This window comes from Herpailurus yagouaroundi, unplaced genomic scaffold, assembly GCF_014898765.1.
Source record: "Herpailurus yagouaroundi ecotype Mexico unplaced genomic scaffold, PumYag 195, whole genome shotgun sequence".
Taxonomy (NCBI): Eukaryota; Metazoa; Chordata; class Mammalia; order Carnivora; family Felidae; genus Herpailurus; species Herpailurus yagouaroundi.
This window is the reverse complement of record NW_024412426.1, coordinates 7332639-7351655: the sequence shown is the minus strand read 5'-3', so window position 1 is coordinate 7351655 and position 19017 is coordinate 7332639. Positions and strand designations below refer to the sequence as shown.

Below are 19017 nucleotides of genomic sequence, written 5' to 3'. Positions count from 1 at the left end.
GGGTGGGAGGGAGGGGAGGGTAGGTGATGGGCATTGAAGAGGGCATCTTTTGGGATGAGCACTGGGTGTTGTTTGCAAACCAATTTGACAGTAAATTTCATATATTAAATAAATAAATAAATAAATAAATAAATAAATAAATAAAGTGTGTGACAGTATGTTATTTCAGATGTGTCTGCAAGACCATTTCCAGCACAATAAGGTGTATGAAAGGAGCAGAAATAATTTTTCTAACTAAGACAAACAAATAATAAAAGAAAATAAATTGAGTTCAGCAAGTTTGCAGGATAGAAAATCAGTTTACCAAAAAAAATTCCTATACACTGGTAATGAACAGGTGGAAACTGAAAGTTAAAAACACAAGGTCAGTATACAGATATCAGTTGTTTTCCTTTATACTTGCAATGAACCAACTGGAAGTCAGAATTTTTAAAAAAAAATTTTTTTTCAACGTTTATTTATTTTTGGGACAGAGAGAGAGAGAGCATGAACGGGGGAGGGGCAGAGAGAGAGGGAGACACAGAACCGGAAGCAGGCTCCAGGCTCCGAGCCATCAGCCCAGAGCCTGACGCGGGGCTCGAACTCACAGACCGCGAGATTGTGACCTAGCTGAAGTCGGACGCTTAACCGACTGCGCCACCCAGGCGCCCCATAAAAATACTATTTATAGTAGCCTCAAAATTAAATTCTTAAGGATAAATCAAAATAAATGGACAGAGATACTGTTGTTCATTGATCAAAAGATGTTGTTAAGCTCTCCATTCTCCTCAAATTGATTTATATGTACTCCCAATCAAAATTCCAGCAGGACTTTCTGAAAAAATTTACAAGCTGATTCTAAAAGTTATGTGGAAAAGCAAAGGACCCGGATGGAGGACACACCCTTACTTCAGGACTTACTATAAAGTTACAGACATTAAGACAATGTGGTATTGGTCAAGAGATAGGTGTATAAATCAGCGAAACTTGGTAGATAACCCAGAAATAGACCCAATTACAAATGCTTGCTTGGGTGATCAATAAAGAGCAGTTGTAGGTTCACAGCAAAATTGAGGGGAAGGTACAGAGATTTTCCATATACCTCTTACCCCGTGTATAGTCTGCCTCTAAAGAACCTTGTTCTGAAGAACAAACATGCTCCCTGTGTGTTTCTCCTTTACTCTCACACTACTACCACACTTCACTGCTGGTCACTGTGTGTTGTGAGTTTTTCCTCACAACAAGCAATTCTCTGTGATACCAGCGGAATGTTCTTCCACTTAATTCAATTCAGACACTATCTACCTTCCCCTCAGTCCCACAAGACTACACCTCTGCCTTCAGATGCCAGTCCCAAGTCCCAAGTTGTCACCTGCACTTCTGACCAACTATCTATAAATTGTGGTTTCATGACCCCTTCTTGGGTTTGATAATTTGCTAGAGTGGCTCCCAGAACTCAAGGAAACACTTAGGTTTACTGGTTTAATATAAAAGGATATGATAAAGGATACAGATGAACATGGAGATGGAAAAGATACACTGGACCAGATATGGGGGAAGGGGAACAGAGTTTCCATGCCCTTACCAGTACCACCTGTTACACATTTCCAGGTGTTCAGCAGCCCAGAAGTTCTCTGAACCCCATACTTGGAGGATTTTTATGGAGGCTTCGTTACATAGGCATGATTGATCATTAACTCAATCTCCAGCCTCTCTCCCCTTCCCAGAGGATGGAGGTTGGGGCTGAAAATTACAAGCTTTTTTTTTTTTTTAATAACTTTTTAAATGTTTATTTATTTTTGCCACCCGGGGGCAGGGGGAGGGGAGGACGTAGGCAGAGACAGAGGGAGACACAGAATCCCAAGCAGGCTCCAGGCTCTAGGCTCTGAGCTGTCAGCACAGAGCCCAACACGGGGCTCAAACTCACAAACCATGAGATCGTGACCTGAGCCGAAGTCGGACACTTAACCGACTGAGCCACCCAGTGGCTCCATGAAAATTACAAGCTTCTAATTATGGCTTGGTCTCTTTGGTGACCAGCTCTCTTTCTGAAGCAATCCAGAAGCTCACCAAGAGTCACCTCATTAAAACAAAAGATATTCCTATTATCCAGGAAATTCCAAGTGATTTAGGAGCTCTGTGTCAAGAACCAGGGTCAGAGACCAAGTATTAGAACAAAAGATGCCTCTAGTGCTCTTATCACTTAGGAAAGTCCAGAGGTTTTAGGAGCTCTATGTCAGGAACTGGGGACAGAGACCAATATGTATCTTTTCTATTATTTCACACTCTGTCATTATCAACATCTCCCATCAGAGGGGTACATTTGTTATAGTTGATGAACCTACATACATAAAATTATTCTCATAATTATTAAAATTATTACCATAATCACCCAAGGTCCAAAGTTTACATTACGGTTCACTCTCATTGTGTATTCTATAGACAAATGTAAAATGACATGTATCGATCATTATGATATCATACATTTTCATTGCCCTAAAAATCCACTGTGCTCTGCCTGTTTATCCCTCTCTCACCCCTGCCTCTGGAAACCACTGATCTTTTTACTATTTCTATAGTTTTGCCTTTTCCAGAATGTTCATATAGTTGAAATCGTACAGTAGGTAACCCTTTCAGATTGGCTTCTTTCACTTAGTAATATGTATTTAAGGTTTCTCTATGTCCTTTGATAGCTTGATATCTCGTTTCGTTTTAGTGCTGAGTAATATTACACTGTCTGGATGTATCATAGCTTATTTATCCATCACCTATTGAAGGACCTCTTGGTTGCTTCCAAGTTTTGGCAATTAGGATTAAAGCTGCTGCAGACATTCATGTGCAGATTTTTGAGTGGACGTAGGTTTTTGAGTGGATACCAAGGAGCATGGCTGCTGGGTCATATGGTAAGGGTATGTTTCGTTTTGTAAGAAACCACCACACTGCCTTCCAAATGGCTGTACCGTTTCGCATTCCCACCAGCAATGAGTGAGTTCCTGTTGCTCCACATCCTCACCAGCACTTGCTGTTGCCAGTGTCCCACATTTTGGCCATTCTGATAGGTGTGTACTGGTATGTTCTTTTAATTTGCATTTCCCTGATGACATGATGTGGGAATACGCTTTCCAAAAGCGTAGTTGCCATCTGTAGATCTTCTGTGATGAGGCCTCCATTAAGGTCTTTGACCCCATTTTTAATCCAATGCTTGTTTTCCTGTTGTTGAGCTTTAAGAGTTGTTTGTATATTTTGGGTAGTAGTCCTTTATCAGATGTGTCTTTTGCAAATATATTCTCCCAGTTTGTGTTTGCCTTGTCATTCCCTTACCATAGTCTTTCGCAGAGCAGAAGTTTTTTTATTTTAATGAGTCCCAGCTTATCAATTCTTTCTTTCATGGATTGTGCCTTTGGTGTCATAGCTAAAAAATCATTGTCATACCCAAGGTCATCTTGGTTTTTCTCCTGTCTTATCTTCTATGAGTTTTATGGACATTTTCTAGTACCTCGACCAGTATTAGTAATACCAGTATTCCTAATATTTATCATGCCTCAAACCAAGATTATTTCTCCCCTTCCATCATTTTCTTCTTCCCTTCCCCTCCAAAAACTCCTGCTCTTCCTTATTATGGTTCCTTATTTTAGAGATAATGTCACCAACATCTCTGTGGTCTCCCAGACTGAAAACGTAAGTTATCATCTTTGGTTCTTACAATTCTTTTGCCCATTATCCTTTAGGATTGATTTGTTAACACTTTTTAGATATCAAGGATATTAGCTCTTGTATGTGTTATATATGTGAATATGTTTCCCAATTTATGGTTTACCTTTATATATCATATTTTGTGTGTGTGGTATAGCTGTTTTAAATTTTTATGTGTTCAAATTTGTCAGTTTTAGGTTTCTATGTATTCAGATTTACCAGTAATTTTCTTTATGTGCTTGGGTTTCATATCAAGTGCAGAAATACTCCGGCCATTTTATTCAATAGTCAACATTATGATCACAAGCAGTGGGTCTGTAAGCTTTTCAAAAACCTATAAAAATATTTGAAACCTAAGATAAAATACTGTTCTTCCAAAAAACAACAGGAAAATCACAAAATATAAACACGTGTTTGTCTATAAATATAACATTTTATCAGCTTTATTAATTATCAAATTTAGTGTTCATAAACATTTTCTTAAAGCCCATCCTGTACTTTGCTATGTCCTATCCACATGAATTTCAGTGGCTTATTCAATCCCTTCTTTTTAAAAAAAAAATGTTTTTATGTTTATTTATCTTTGAGAGAGAGAGAGAGAGTGCAAGCAGGGAAGGGGCAGAGACAGAAGGAGACACAGAATCCGAAGCAGGCTCCAGGCTCTGAGCTGTCAGCACAGAGCCTGACTCAGAACTCAAACTCAGGAACAGTCAGATCATGACCTGAGCCAAAGTCAGCCACTTAACCAACTGAGCCACCCAGGTGCCCCCAATCCCTTCTTTAATTTTTTTTTTAATGTTTATTTTTTGAAGGAGAGAGAGAGAGAGAGAGAGCGTGGGGGGGGGGGGGCAGAGAGAGAGGGAGACACAGAATCTGAAGCAGGCTCCAGGCTCTGAGCTGTCAGCACAGAGCCCAATGTGAGGCTCGAACTCATGAGCTGTAAGATAATGACCTGATCATGCTTAACCAACTGAGCCACCCAGGCTCCCCGCCCAGTCCCTTCTTTATATTCACGCTGACACTGGCTGATTTCAAGCCTCCTGAAAGAACTACCGTAGTTTCCTAATTGGTCTACCTGTGACAAATTTCTAGGCTGTCCAAGTCACTCATTGTAGAATTATCATGCTAGCACAGCGGCCAAATTACGCCACTCCCTTCTTTATAAATGCAAACTTTAGTATAGCATTCAAAACCACACTTTTGTCAGCATGGCTTAGTACAGCTTTCAAGGCCCTGCATACTTTGACTCAAGTCTATCCTCTCTGCTTTTGACTGTCTGTATATTGTGTCCCAGCACCCACAGACAGTTCTCTGGGCAATCCCTGTGCTCTCCTGCCTCTGTTAGTGGCGTTTTCTCCCCCTGCAATGCCTTTCTCCACTTACCTGGAATTTTACTCTGTCCTTCAGAGCTCAGTTTACATATGAACTACTCGTGTTTTCCCTGATCCCTCAACTTCTCCACCCGCACCCCCACTTTTTTGCAGGTTTCTGTGTGTGTGTGCACGCACACTCCACAATAGTTATTCTGTGTTAAGAGTGTCCAGTTCACATATTAGCCTCCCAGGTGTTAAACAAATTCTTCAGAGCAAGAATCTTAACTGATAGGATTGTTATAGCATGTACTCAATAAAATGACCATTGAATCAAGCTTCCTACCCTTCTTTCTTTCCCTGTTTTTCTTTTTTGATTTGTTGTTGCTGTTATGTTACATCACACTGTGAAAGAGTATATAAAAGGTATATGAAGAATTTTAAATGTAACTTTAAAAAAATGAACCCACCACCTAGCTTAAGAAATGGAACATTGCCAGTATCTTCAAAACCTCCTGTGTGTGCCTATCCAACCATGTGACCTTCCCTCCATGGGCAGGTCCTTCCCCAAGATTAACACTATCCCAAATTTTATATTAACAGTTTCCCTTATAGTTTCACTACATAATTGTCTCTCTGAACAATGGTGTTTAGTTTGGTCTATTTTTAAAATTTTGTTTAAGTGTAATCATACTGTATATATTCTTCTGACTTGCTTCTTTCCCTCAACATTATGTCCTGGAGATAAACTCGTGTGGAAAACCATAGTTCATTAGTTTTCAGTGCGGTGTGGGATTTTATTGTAGAAGTAAACAGTGTTCTATTTTCACGTTATTTTTTAATGGGCATTTGCGTTGCTTACATTGGGGTCTATTACGAATAGTGCTGCTACACACGTTCTTGCACATCTCCTGGAGACCCATGCACGAGTGTCCATGGAGGATGGGAATAAGAGCAGGATTGCTGGGCCGCAGGGCCTGTGTGTGTGCAGGTTTAACACGTAATGCCAAACTGTCATCCAAAGTGACCCTACCAGGGCCCATCTGGAGGGGAGCTGCCCTTGTTCCAGGCTTCCTCAGTGCTTGGTATGGTCTGTTTTTAATTTTCACCTATCTAGTGGGTATGAATTGGTATCTTCTGGTTTTAATTTTCATTTCCCTGACGGCTAATGTGGTTGTTCATCTTTTCATATGTTTATTGCCATTTCTGTTTCATCTTGTATGAAATACCTGGTTTTGCCTTTAGCCCAGTTGTTTCAGTGCCTCTGAATTAATGGATCTTTGTTTCCTTGCTGATCTGCGATGCCAGCGTCATCATAAATCAAGTTTCCATATATGTGCAGAAGAATAGATGGCTCTCCATTCTAGCCCTTTGGTCTGTTTGTCCTTCCTGGGGGCGATACAGTACCATCTTCATAATAAGTCTCCATATCGAGAGGTCCTTGTCCCCTTTCTATGCCTAGTGTGATTGGGGACTTTATTATTTTTCTAAATAAATAAAAGTTCTATAGATGGATGGTGTGATTCATAGGCTAGCTTTTTTGTTGTTGTTGTTTTACAAATTTTAAAGTTACTCATTTAACCCCCTCTTCAAAGACAAAACAAAATATTTTCTTTTACAATATTTTTAGCCTTTTGACATAGCCTGCACACCTGTCATTATTCTGATCAAAGTAAAACAAATACTCAAACACTGTTTTTATTCTTTCTCTTCGTCCCATCCTTAAGAATAGAGTCTGAAAACCTCACAGTTTTAAAAATGTGTCTGTTTGCTCCTGGGCAACCAAAAATGTGAATTTGCTTTTCCTAACCCTGGAAAAATCCACACTAATGGCACAGTTGTCGTCACACTGTGACGTTTCTTGCTGTTTGGGATCCCTCGTTGCTCGGCACTTGCCTTTCCTGCTGGAGTATAGTCGTTTCTCTTGGTCTCATAGTAACCTTGTTTTCATATTTGCCTATTTTCCTGGCAGCTGCTGCCTGCGAGTTTTTAGACATTGTGGAGCTGCTGCTGCAGTCTGGCGCTGACCCCGCTCTCCCAGACCAGGACGGCTGCCTGCCGGAGGAGGTGACAGGTTGCAAGGCTATCTCTCTGGTGTTGCAGCAGCACACGACCGGCAAGGTATAATCAAAAGGCTGGAAGACCACAGTCCGTAACATCATAGAGCTCCAGTGATGAAGGACACCTGCAAAAATAATACTTCTTTTAGCACCCATCTTTGGTATACATTGGCTAATAAAATCAGTTCTGAGGAACTGGGATTTTGAAGTCTCAGCAATTCATTCTCCTTGCATCCGTTCCAGCAAGTACAGTTGTGGTGATGAACATGTGTCCTGCGTATAATACAATCCAATTCTGCTGAGCGCGCGCTGAAATTTATCACTGTTCTAGAGGGTGGGGCAAGGAGGGGACGCCTCGTATTTCACAGTATTAAACATGGCTGCTCTTTTAAAAAAACATACAGAAGCAAAATATGACCGACAGTGCTACCCTGACAGGGAAAGTTGCATGAAATCCCAAAACAGTAGAGGTCAAGTGATCTTGTGGCATTTTGCACAGCTGGCCTGAATATCGGGAGCTAAAATGTCTATTTTTGGCAGACAGAATTGAGAAGACAAAGACAGAGGGGTGTTAAAAAGCAAGCAAAAGAGGAAAAAAAGGTAGAATTTTGTCACATAGGGGCCTAGAAGTCCGAGAAACAACCAGATTTACTGAAAACCTCAAAACCTTGGGCATTTTAGAATAAGATTCAGTGACCTCACTTCAGGATTGAAGCGCAGATTTGGGAGAATTCACTGGTTAGTTCAGGATTCCTTAAACTCACCTCCACAAAACGGGGCGGGATTTCCCCCAGGGCCCTTTTAATTGGCTCTAATGTTCCAGTCACATACTGGCAGTAGTCTCTGGAAATGAGCTCAGGCCTGAACTGTGAGGCTGTTTGAGTCTAATGTGAAATAGCCCCTAATGCCCCAATGCTTAGCTGTGAGTATAGTTACTTCTGGATACCAAGAGAGCTTTTATTTTCTAATTAAAAACATAGACAAATACACCACAGCTTTTCTTTAAGGGAGCGACAAGTATGCCGCTTTTGAAACTGGCTCCCTATGTTTTCCCCTTCAAGCCTCAAGAACTCCATCTGGGGAATTCCTTGACATTTCTCATTATATAAAGAAAGTAGGTAGTTGTCCTAGGAAGAGAAATGAAGTAAGAAATGATTTGAGATGCAGAGATGACTATTTAAAAGATAATTTTTCCAACGTGTCTCTATTAAAAAAAGTAATAAACTTGCTTAGCAGAGCCCTCAACAGTGGACACGATTTTCATTAGCTCAGGCTAACCTGTCCTTCTGGAACAAGCCCCTTCAGAGCAGAAATGAGGCATATTAATGCTGTTTATTTTGTGATTTTTCTAAGCTCATTTCTTGTTTTCTGAGATGTAAACCAAAACCATTCACCAAGACTGTTCATTCTTTAATTGATTTCTTAATTATCTGTGGAAGTGATATGCACGTTAGTACACAGTGAAAACATTACTGTAATTCTAGTGGAGCTTTCTATTCATTATCTGTTCTTTTCCCATAATCCCAACCACATTTGCAACCCGCTATAAGCTAAATTCTCTCATGTTCCACATTAATTGTGTTTTAACAAACATTATTCATTAGTTACAGTAAAAGTGACCAAGATGTTGCATGCAGCTTTCATTAATAGTACTTTTGCATGTTTAGGACATTAGCAAATCAAAATATTTATTCATTTTAGATTTACAGGGTCATTATCTAAGCAAAAAGCTATCAAGGAGCTCCTTTTTTCATTTCTCTTTTGTAATCTGACCTTAAAATTTCCGAGTCAAGTTTTTCATAACCTGTTTTGCAACGTCTAAAGTTATATAGATTGTTTTTAAGCAAAGAATATAACTTTTTATTGATTTTATTTTTCAAGGTTTCTTTGTTTTGTTTTGGGTGTTTTTTTTTTTTATGCTGTTGTATGTTCTCTTTTTTTTAATATGAAATTTATTGTCAAATTGGTTTCCATACCACACCCAGTGCTCATCCCAACAGGTGCCCTCCTCAATGCCCATCACCCACTTTCCCCTCCCTCCCACCCCCCATCAATGGGCAGAAAACATAAATAGACACTTCTCTAAAGAAGACATCCAGATGGCCAACAGGCACATGAAAAGATGCTCAACGTCGCTCCTCATCAGGGAAATACAAATCAAAACCACACTCAGATACCACCTCACGCCAGTCAGAGTGGCCAAAATGAACAAATCAGGAAGGTATAGATGCTGGCAAGGATGTGGAGAAACAGGAACTCTCTTGCTCTGTTGGTGGGAATGCAAACTGGTGCAGCTGCTCTGGAAAACAGTGTGGAGGTTCCTCAAAAAATTAAAAATAGATCTACCTATGACCCAGCAATAACACTGCTAGGAACTTACCCAAGGGGTACAGGAGTACTGATGCATAGGGGCAATTGTACCCCACTGTTTATAGCAGCACTCTCAACAATAGCCAAATTATGGAAAGACCCTAAATGTCCATCAACTGATGAATGGATAAAGAAATTGGGGTTTATATACACAATGGAATACTACGTGGCAATGAGAAAGAATGAAATCTGGCCCTTTGTAGCAACATGGATGGAACTGGAGAGTGTTATGCTAAGTGAATCAAGATTTCAAATTTATATTCAAAGCTGCCACTAAAAACAGTCACCAACTCTACATTTGCAAGTGCATTCTAAATTTTTTTTTAAGTTTATTTGTTTATTTTGAGAGAGAGCAAGCAAAGGAGGGGCAGAGAGAGAAACCCAACCAGCCCCGCGCTATCAGAGCAGAACCTGATGTGGGGGTCGAACTCACGAACAGTGAGATCATGACCCGAGCCAAAACCAAGAGTCAGACACTTAACCGACTGAGCCTCCCAGGCACCCCACAAGTGCATTCTAAAGTCAATTTCCAAAATCTCTCTTTTATCACTGGTATCTGAATTTTCGAAAACCTTACTGTCGTAACAATCTGTGGATCTTCTCCCTATGCCTTAAGGGGAAGATTACATCCAGAAGTGTCAGAGAAAACTGGATCTTGGTTTGTTTTCCTTCCCCTTAAACTATCGGATTATTAGGTAGCGCATCACACTTCAGCCAGATCCTGAGTTCCATTGGCAAGAGCTGCAGTAGTTCCCACCAAGCAAAGAACATGAACTTACTGGAGCAGAGAGCCAGCTAACTTCCCCAGATACATGGCGAACCATCTTTTCGTATAGTTCAGCGGGATAAAACTAAGATATAATTTAACTTAGCATAACTTTGGTTCTGCTATGCAGAAATTTTTTCTTCCTGGACAGATTAGTGATGTTCAAGCCAATTAGTATTTTAAAGGATCATAGAAAACCTTTTTCTGAGGGTTCATTTCTGGTCATGACAGAAGTATTTCAAAATAATTGTTGCTTTTTGGGGGGGTGGACTGGGGGGAAGACATTTACTGGGTTTGGAATTCCGTTTACTTCATCCTTGGTTCAAACTTTCTGGTTTGTTATTTTTAGTGTACATGGGTATTTTAAAAATTGAGTCTCTTCTGTGTTCTCCTAAAAAGGAATTTAGTTGGAGTAGTCATAAAGCGGTGGCTAACTAAAGGCATTTTTCTGAGTTACGAGTAGTTACTTTTTGCTACCTGACCACTTGAATTTTCTAGAGTGTTTATAGATTGCCTTTCTACTCTTACCTCATCTCAGTTTCACATTTATTTTTCTTATCTTCAGGCCACCTCTGTAGATGTTTGTCTACACATAAAAACATACCTAGCCCCATTCTCTATCCCTAAAAAACTGCAAAAGGAAATTGGTGGCTTTTTCTCTTTCCTTTCCTGACGATACTGTGATCAGAACAACACTAGTGACTCTTTATTTAATATTCATGACTGTCGTTTACTTTGCTGTGCACCAGCTAATCTAAGAGACCCTGATTGCCTTCACGGTGGTTTTGATACAGACTAGTGAAAAATGAGGACTAAAGAGAGGATCATGTAAATAATCATTAAAGAGGAGGCAAAGAAAAATCTCTGAATCATTATTATCTTCAGAACACTTGCTTGCATCTACTAAATCAGTGTTTTTAACTCTTGAGGAGTTCCAGATTACTTTGAAAAACTATAAACTTCTTCCCCAGGTATACAATGTTGTGCATGGAATTTTGAAGAGTTCACAGATCTCCTGCAGCCCATCCGTGGACTCCCCAGGGCTCTGTGGATCCCATTGAGAACCATTTTTCTGACCCCTTGTGTTTCAAGAATGAGAAATCTTTTGTTGACTGACCCTATTTTCATAGTTTTAAGTGCTCCTACCAGGTGACATGGGGTGTTACCCTGCCTATTTGAAATATTGGGAGAAGTGCTTTTTTTATTTTATTTTTTATTTTTTAAAATTTACATCCAAATTAGTTAGCATATAGTGCAACAATGACTTCAGGAGTAGATGCCTTAGTGCCCCTTACCCATTTAGCCCATTCCCCCCTCCCACAACCCCTCCAGTAACCCTCAGTTTGTTCTCCATATTTATGAGTCTCTTTTGTTCCCCTCCCTGTTTTTATATTATTTTTGTTTCCCTTCCCTTATGTTCATCTGTTTTGTCTCTTAAAGTCCTCATATGAGTGAAGTCATATGATTTTTGTCTTTCTCTGACTAATTTCACTTAGCATAATACCCTCCAGTTCCATCCACATAGTTGCAAATGGCAAGATTTCATTCTTTTTGATTGCCGAGTAATACTCCATTATGTGTGTGTGTGTGTGTGTGTGTGTGTGTGTGTGTGTGTGTGTGTATACCACATCTTCTTTATCCATTCATTCATCGATGGACATTTGGGCTTTTTCCATACTTTGGCTATTGCTGATAGTGCTGCTCTAAACATGGGGGTGCATGTGTCCCTTCGAAACAGCACACCTGTATCCCGTGGATAAATGCCTAGTAGTGCAATTGCTGGGTCGTAGGGTAGTTCTATTTTAGTTTTTTGAGGAACCTCCATACTGTTTTCCAGAGTGGCTGCACCAGCTTGCATTCCCACCAACAATGCAAAAGAGATCCTCTTTCTCTGCATCCTCGCCAACATCTGTTGTTGCCCGAGTTGTTAATGTTAGCCATTCTGACAGGTGTAAGGTGGTATCTCATTGTGGTTTTGATTTGTATTTCCCTGATGATGAATGATGTTGAGCATATTTTCATGTGTCAGTTGGACATCTGGACATCTTCTTTGAAGAAGTGTCTGTTCATGTCTTTTGCCCATTTCTTCACTGAGTTATTTGGTTTTTGGGTGTTGAGTTTGATAAGTTCTTTATAGATTTTGGATACTAAGCCTTTATCTGATATGTCACTTGCAAATATCTTCTCCCATTCTGTCGGTTGCCTTTTAGTTTTGCTGATTGTTTCCTTCGCTGTGCAGAAGCTTTTTATTTTGATGAGGTCCCAATAGTTCATTTTTGCTTTTGTTTCCCTTGCCTCCAGAGATGTGTTGAGTAAGAAGTTGCTGCGGCCAAGATCAAAGAGGTTTTTGCCTGCTTTCTCCTCGAGGATTTTGATGGCTTCCTGTCTTACATTGAGGTCTTTCATCCATTTTGAGTTTATTTTGTGTATGGTGTAAGAAAGTGGCCCAGGTTCATTCTTTTGCATGTTGCTGTCCAGTTTTCCCAGCACCACTTGCTGAAGAGACTGTCTTTATTCCATTGGATATTCTTTCTTGCTTTGTCAAAGATTAGGTGGCCATACATTTCTGGGTCCATTTCTGGGTTCTCTATTCTGTTCCATTGATCTGAGTGTCTGTTCTTGTGCCATTTTTTTTTAAACCACTGACCAAGATTTTAACAACATACATAGACTGCAGTTTTCTCACTGATCACCACACTGGGGGGAAGCTTTTTTTAAAGAGACATTGGCCAGAAAGTTGGACTCTGACCTATTTGGCCTCTGATTCTGCTGCAGGGCAGAAATGAACCCACATGTTCAATTCTGTATGACTAGTGCTATCTTTTCATATGCATTTAGTTTTTTTGACTTTTCAGGGTGTTTTCATGGGCATTGTTTAATCTGTCATCCCTCCATTATAACCCTATTAAAGTGGGGTAGTGTCTGTTAAGTCCACTTATACAAGAATGAATTGAAAATACAAGCAGGTTACTTCAATTGCCCACGATCACAGAGTAGTAGAGCCACAGTTAGGACCAAGTCTACAAAATCGCAGTCCTTTTTATTAGACCACAAAACTCATGTAAGTGTTCAAGCTTTTCCTTCATTCCATCCACAGATACTTTTTGAGAGCCCACTGAATAACAGACACTGTTCCAGGCCACTGTCACTCCCTTTTCCCCTTATCATGGATATTTAGAATTACTCCCATGATGTTATCTCAAGGTATTGCGTGAGGTAACTTTAAAAGTCTGATAGAAATTCATAAATTACTTATGAAAAACTAAATATTTTAAACCTACTATAACTATGTCTCTAATAAAGATGTAAGAATCCAGCCAACTGGCCACACATTGTTCTCTCTTAGGCTTGTCAGGTAGACGGATAACAACCAAAGTATAATATCTGGAATTGTATCTATTATATCTTTTTTTTTTAATGTTTCAGCATTTTCCAGCTAAAAGGTGGCTATAATCAAGTGAACCTTTCTATTAAATAGTTATTTCTTAGCTTCCTGCCAGGTTTAACTGCTTGGCTATGGCTTATTATCCCATGTACAGTATGGCATCTCTGAGGATTAATGAGCAAGGTGCAGGATGATAGCAGAGCTGAGCTTGGGTTGCAGATGGGGTTAGTGCCTAGGCTAATGAATGCTTCACTTGAACATGAAGACTTTCAAATGTTTATTTAATATTTAACAGTTGAAACATGAAAGCTTTCATCAAATTTCAAGTCCCCTAGAAATCCCCCTCACAAATAAATGTTTATCACAGAATAGGTATGTAACCCATGAGCCACAATTTAGTAACATTGAGTTTAAATATTTGTGAGTGTGGGGCACCTGGGTGGCTCAGTCGGTTAAGCGACTGACTTCAGCTCAGGTCATGATCTCACAGTTTGTGGGTTTTGAGCCCCACAGCGGGCTCTGTGCTGACAGCTCAGAGCCTGGAGTCTGCTTCTGATTCTGTGTCTCCCTCTCTCTCTGCACCTCCCCAACGTGTGCTCTCTCTCAAAAATAAATAAACATTTAAAAATTTAAATATTTATGAGTGAATTTCAAATCCCAATTCCTAAGGTATTTGGAGTTAAATGTTTTAATAGTAGTTATAATACTGTATTTGATCCATTCTAAGACACACTTTTTTTTTGGTTAGTGATACATAAACCAATGTGTCCTTTTTAAAAAATTTTTCTTAATGTTTATTTATTTTTGAGAGAGAGAGAGAGAGAGAGAGACAGCGCAAGCAGGGGAGGGGCAGGCTCCAGGTTCTGAGCTGTCAGCACAGAGCCCGATGCAGGGCTCAAACCCATGAACCGCGAGATCGTGACCTGAGCTGAAGTCAGACCCTTAATTGACTGAGCCACCCAGGCACCCCGACTAATATGTTTTAAAATGAATACATCTTAGCTTTAATGCCAGAACAGTAGTTACACCTTTTGTACAAGACTGTGCACACAAGCATCTTAATTGAACCTCAGAATAATTGTAAAAGTAGAAATATTTGGTATTTTCTCTGGCAAACGAGGGAATTGAAACTCAGAACTTTTAGGGAAATTGTCCAAGGTCATATAAGTAGAAACAGTAAGCGTGCTCATCTTCTTATAGGCTTTATTATATTTAAAGCACTTCAGTATGCATGATCTTATTTATTTTTTTTTTTCAGAATCAGGGTGATTATCTAAGCCTTGTGACACCAAGTCAAAAAGTTTTCCCTGCACCTCATTATCAGGATAAGCCACAGTGGAAACAAAAGCAACCATACTCAAAGGTACATTGATAATCCAGCCTTGGAGCGCCTGGGTGGCACCTGAGTGGCTCAGTAGGTTAAGCGTCCCACTTCAGCTCAGGTCATGATCTCAGTTCGTGAGTTTGAGCCCCGCGGGCTCTGTGCTGGCAGCTCATGGCCTGGAGCCTGCTTGGGATTCTTTCTCCAGCTCTCTCTGCCCCTCCCCTGTTGGCACTCTGTGTCTCAAAAATAAACCTCAAAAAAATTTATTTTTTAAATAAGCCTCTTCGTGGATTTTATCTGTATACATTGGACTTTATCCTTATGACATAAAAAGCCTTCAGTGCAGTCTGTTGTGCTCCTGTGATTTGAAAAATTATCATTGGGGCTTTACCATAAGCATCTTTATTATTTTAGCAACCTTTCACAATTTCTTCATCAGAGAGATTTTGGGTGAAAGTATAGTGATTATCAGACCGAACAAGAAAGCTTCCTTGTCTTCCTCACCTAATGTTTATTATGCACTGAGTGTGATCAGTTTTTCAAATGTGCATTAATTGGCATTACACTAAAGGATTGAACAGGGAAAGCTCTGTATCCTCATCTTTACTCACTTATCCTTGAAATATGCTTGTCATGGTCCTCCCTGGAAAGCAGAAATTTAATGGTTTGTTCACCAGAGTTATTAGGAGTGCGTGGTTTTTTATTTACTATTTTTACTTTTATATGTACATTCTTTAAAACTTTCTTTTCTGTATTTTGTTATATCACTTCCTTTGGCACAGTTACACATGTCATTATTTTGCATTTTTTTACTGTGTCTTCTTTGGGGATTCATGTACTGAAGTCACTTTTGAGGGCGTATCGCTTCCTCCAGCAATAGGAAGCCTCCAGGCCCTAAAAACTAGATCAGAATATTCATAAGGTGCATGCTAGTTTATACTCAAGACAGAATCTTCCTTGCTGATATATTCTTCATACATGGCCTTAGAAAGAATGAACATGAGTTTGCAATGGAACACCGAGGTTAAAAACCAGATGGGAAACATCCTAGGAGCTGCCCCTCTCCCCCCCCCCCCCCCCCCCCGCTGTAACATTCATTGCCTCATGGTGGAACCCAGTGCCCTCAGTGTAGGTGTCTCTCGTAGGGAGGGAGGGAGGGAAATGCCCTGTTGAACCTGGAACTACTGAAAGCAGTGGCTGAACATGAGGGACGGGGGGGGGGGGGGGGGGGACATTAGAGATAGAGCAGTGTGTGTCTGTGGGCCACCCAAGGCAGCAGCAACAAATTCATCATCCACACTGCAGCCAGGATTTATTTTTTCCTCTCACTTGTATAGCAATCCTGGTTTCCATTTTAATATTTAGAAGGTAAGTTCAGTTGATGGACACTTTGTGTAATAAAATGCTCTTTTAAAGTACGTGCACACGCACACACAGGATAAAAAGTGGCACCGCCCGTGCCCGTGGCTTTCATGGAGTACATTTGGAGAGCCCAAAGCTTAGGCCTGGATATGTTTATAGCACTTTAGCTCCGTTTGTGAGTTTGGAACCCTTCCAAAAAAAGAAGAGAAAGACATATATTATTGTTTATAATCTGCTTTATTCCGCCAAACCTTAACTGAACAGACTTGTGGATTGCTGTTTAAATCCCTCAGTGCCTTTAACTACCGATACCGAAAGTGGTTAATGCGCATTCTAAACGAAGCTTGGCATCCACTCCAGGAAATCACTTTAATTGAGAAGCATTAAATGTTAAAATGATTCTAAAAAAATAATAAAGCCAGCACACATATTGAGTATAAAAGTCCTGGCCCATCAGTAATATAGGTTCTTGGTTATCATATCCCTCTAGCCTGGGTGAGCTTAAGCCCTGCCATTGACAGGTGTTGAAAAAGTGACTTTCAATTCCCTAGGTCACTATCTGTAGGCAGCCACCCATCAGCTGGCTAGCGGGCAGGCAGCCTTCAAGGGCTCCACTTTAGAGGAGGGAAGGGAGCTGTCAACTTTATAGATGTTTGTTTTTCTGGAATCATAAGCTAGTCCCAGGTGACTACAATATGAAATTTAACCCCGAAGTCCTTGCCTGGGCTTTCCATTGCTATGCTGAAGCCATCTGTTGAAACCTATTTACCATTTTAACAACCTTTTAAAAACACTGCTTATTTCCAGCTCTAAGTGTGTGCCAAGACCACTTTTTTGGGCCTGTATTTTATCTTTCAGGAAGTAATTCCCAACCTTTCCAAAATCCCTAAACCCCTCCCAACCAACCAGAGATCCTGGTCAAGGGTTGGCAAGCAAATGGGAGAAAGACAAACCTTTAAAACCAAAAGCGAGGGACACCTGGGTGGCTCAGTCGGTTAAGCGTCTGACTTCTGCTCAGGTCATGCTCTCCCGGTTGGTGCATTCGAGCCCCACATTGGGCTCTGTGCTAACAGCTCGGAGCCTAGGGCCTGCTTCAGATTCTGTGCCTCCCTCTCTCTTTGCCCTTCCCCTGCTTGCACTCTGTCTCTCTCTCTCTCTCTCTCTCTCTCAAAAATAAACATTAAAAAATAATAATAAAAATAAAAAACTTTACCCAGATCTAGAGACAGCCCAGCCTGCATCAGTCTTGAAAATTCTGGCCAGTTCAGTGGTCTGCTGAACAGCCTGAAGTACAAGTAAGTCATGTGGGAATGTTTTCCTCCTAGGAGCCCCCTTCATCAGAAGGAAAAGCATGGATCCTGTCAGGGGTGTCCTGTGACTTGTTCGTTCAATTACAAAATAACACACCAGTTAATAGCACACCAAAATCTAATGTTTGTACTCTACGGGGGAGATGGACAAAGGAAAAATCACCTAAGGAAAGGGTCCTAAAAGAAGATCCCAAAATCACTTCGGACAAACACGAGAGAAGAAAACGAATACAAAAGTCCTAAAAGGACGAGTGCCACTTGCAAAAGCCCACACCCTTGTTCTCTAAAGTTTTTGTTTACTAGTTTGGATAGGTTATTTTTCTATTTTTATTACTCCCTTTAATATAATAAAAATTTTTTCCTTTTCCTAATAACTTGGCCCCACTTTATAAACACTGGACTTTTTGCTGCCTCCTAACTCACAGTATTTCCCCAGCAGCAGTGGCCACCGCCCACGTCCCCAAGGCAGCAAACACCCAAGCAAGCACCCAGTCCAAACTCCATGGCTCATCACCCCCTGCACAGCGGGCAGAGGACAGTGTGAAGAAGGGCACCAGGGATTCCAAATGGTAAAACTGAGATTGCGTTCTTCTAAGGAGTTGTGGCAAAGGGATGCAACAATTTTAGACCATCTGATAGACTCTTTGATATTTGATGTCAAATATCAAATCTAAGGAAACACATTCAGATATGCCGAGGATCCCCTTTCATGATTTTACTTCTAGCTTGGCAATCAGTTAAAATTTACAACACACCGGGGCGCCTGGGTGGCGTAGTCAGTTAAGCGTCCGACTTCAGCCAGGTCACGATCTCGCGGTCCGGGAGTTCGAGCCCCGTGTCGGGCTCTGGGCTGATGGCTCAGAGCCTGGAGCCTGTTTCCGATTCTGTGTCTCCCTCTCTCTCTGCCCCTCCCCCGGTCATGCTCTGTCTCTCTCTGTCCCAAAAATAAATAAACGTTGGAAAAAAAAATTAAAAAAAAAAAATTTACAACACACCGATTTGCCTTTGATCTCTTATCCTTTTCTGATTTCAGCTGAGTAGAACCCTGGGCCTGAGGAGAAAGAAAGAAAAGCAGTGAAAACACAGACTGTTGAGCCTTCATGTGTTCTGAGTTTGTGTCTTACTTCACTCTTTCTGGCCAGTGATTTCTTTCCTATATTCTTCAAGCAGTCGTCTTTTTTAAAGGCCACTGTCAGAAAATCACATCGCTCAGGAGCTGGTTTCTAGTGACTAAACCAAAAAACCCCCCCAAAACCCACACCAGATTCCCTTCTTCGTTTGTGAGTTGAGAACACATTTTATAATCCCAAAAAGTTACTGGACTGGCATTGTGGTGGAAGCTGTGTGCGTAGAGTTCAAAGTGGAGATCCATTGATTGTCAGCCTGATGCACTCAGAACGAATGATCGAGGCTCGAAAGCAAAGACAATGTGGACGGGCTGGGGACGGGTCTGAGAAT

General features: G+C 40.7%; 1 protein-coding gene across 5 annotated transcripts in view; it reads left to right on the top strand.

Annotated features, from left to right (window-relative positions):
- Window positions 1-18807, top strand: part of ACBD6 (acyl-CoA binding domain containing 6) — a 213509-nt gene extending 194702 nt beyond the window's left edge. For 2 of the 5 annotated variants that reach the window (XM_040446493.1, XM_040446487.1), the window contains one exon: window positions 6955-7256. In XM_040446493.1, the coding sequence (XP_040302427.1) occupies window positions 6955-7109 (155 nt within the window). In that variant the 3' untranslated portion in view covers window positions 7110-7256. Of the gene's footprint in view, window positions 1-3614; window positions 4309-6954; window positions 7257-17998; window positions 18129-18592 lie in introns of those variants that run through there. The other 3 variants (XM_040446488.1, XM_040446490.1, XM_040446492.1) reach the window with 3 other exon arrangements.
- The last annotated feature ends 210 nt before the right edge of the window (window positions 18808-19017 follow it).